We start from the raw sequence: 1,024 nt of genomic DNA, 5'->3' as shown, positions 1-1,024 counted from the left end.
TTTTTAGTAGAGACGGGGTTTCACCGTGTTAGCCAGGATGCTCTCGATCTCCTGACCTCGTGATCCGCCCGTCTCGGCCTCCCAAAGTGCTGGGACTACAGGCTTGAGCCACCGCGCCCGGCTCAAAAGTCTTTTTACTCTCTTACCTGGAAGACCTCAGGCTGGCCAGGTTGCTGTGCTGACGGCTGTTGAACATGTTGCTCACTAGAACTCGAACGATGATGAGGCTGCTGGCCCTGCCACTGTGGCCAGACACCCACACCCTCTGCTGTCCGTGTCTGGAATTGTCCTGCAGTCTGTCCAGTCTCAGGAGCTAGAAATACAGCAAGGAAGAATAAACAACGCCAATCTACACAATTCCACTGTGTACTAATGCCACAAGTAAACAACTAAAGGTAAGCCATTAATTTACCTAGGATAACTCTGTTCTTCTCTCCACCAATCAATGCCTTTTCTATCTCAAAACTCAGCCCTAAATTAATTATTCTTCTCCAGGCAGCCTTTCCATAGAGTCTTTTACTCATTTAGGTTAAATGTGTACACTATTAAATGTATAAAAATGTACACGATTTTTGTTATGATTTTTGTTATATGTGCTAAAGTATTTTTCATGTGGGTAGATTTTTTTTTTTTTTTTTTGAGACGGAGTTTCACTCTTGTTGCCCAGGCTGGAGTGCAACGGCGCGATCTCAGCTCAATGCAACCTCCGCCTCAATGCAACCTCCACCTCCCAGGTTCAAGTGATTATCCTGCCTCAGCCTCGCGAGTAGCTGGGATTACAGGCATGTGCCACAATGCCCGGTAGAGACAGGGTTTCTCCATGTTGGTCAGGCTGGTCTTGAACTCCCAACCTCAGGTGATCCACCTGCCTCAGCCTCCCAAAGTGCTGGTATTACAGGCATGAGTCACCATGCCCAGTTGGTAGGTTTCAAATTCTAAATAGACTGGCCGGGCGCGGTGGCTCAAGCCTGTAATCCCAGCACTTTGGGAGGCTGAGACGGGTGGATCATGAGGTCAGGAGATC

General features: G+C 48.2%; 1 protein-coding gene across 1 annotated transcript in view; it reads right to left on the bottom strand.

Moving 5' to 3' along the window:
- ARNT (aryl hydrocarbon receptor nuclear translocator) overlaps positions 1–1,024 on the bottom strand; it is a 68,119-nt gene that overhangs the window by 10,714 nt on the left and 56,381 nt on the right. The window contains exon 20 of the mRNA XM_011973661.1: positions 147–389. Within this exon, the coding sequence (XP_011829051.1) occupies positions 147–389 (243 nt within the window). The remainder of the gene's footprint in view (positions 1–146; positions 390–1,024) is intronic.

Source organism: Mandrillus leucophaeus, unplaced genomic scaffold (genome assembly GCF_000951045.1).
Source record: "Mandrillus leucophaeus isolate KB7577 unplaced genomic scaffold, Mleu.le_1.0 Scaffold139, whole genome shotgun sequence".
NCBI classification, from domain to species: Eukaryota; Metazoa; Chordata; class Mammalia; order Primates; family Cercopithecidae; genus Mandrillus; species Mandrillus leucophaeus.
This window is presented reverse-complemented; position numbering and strand designations above follow the sequence as displayed.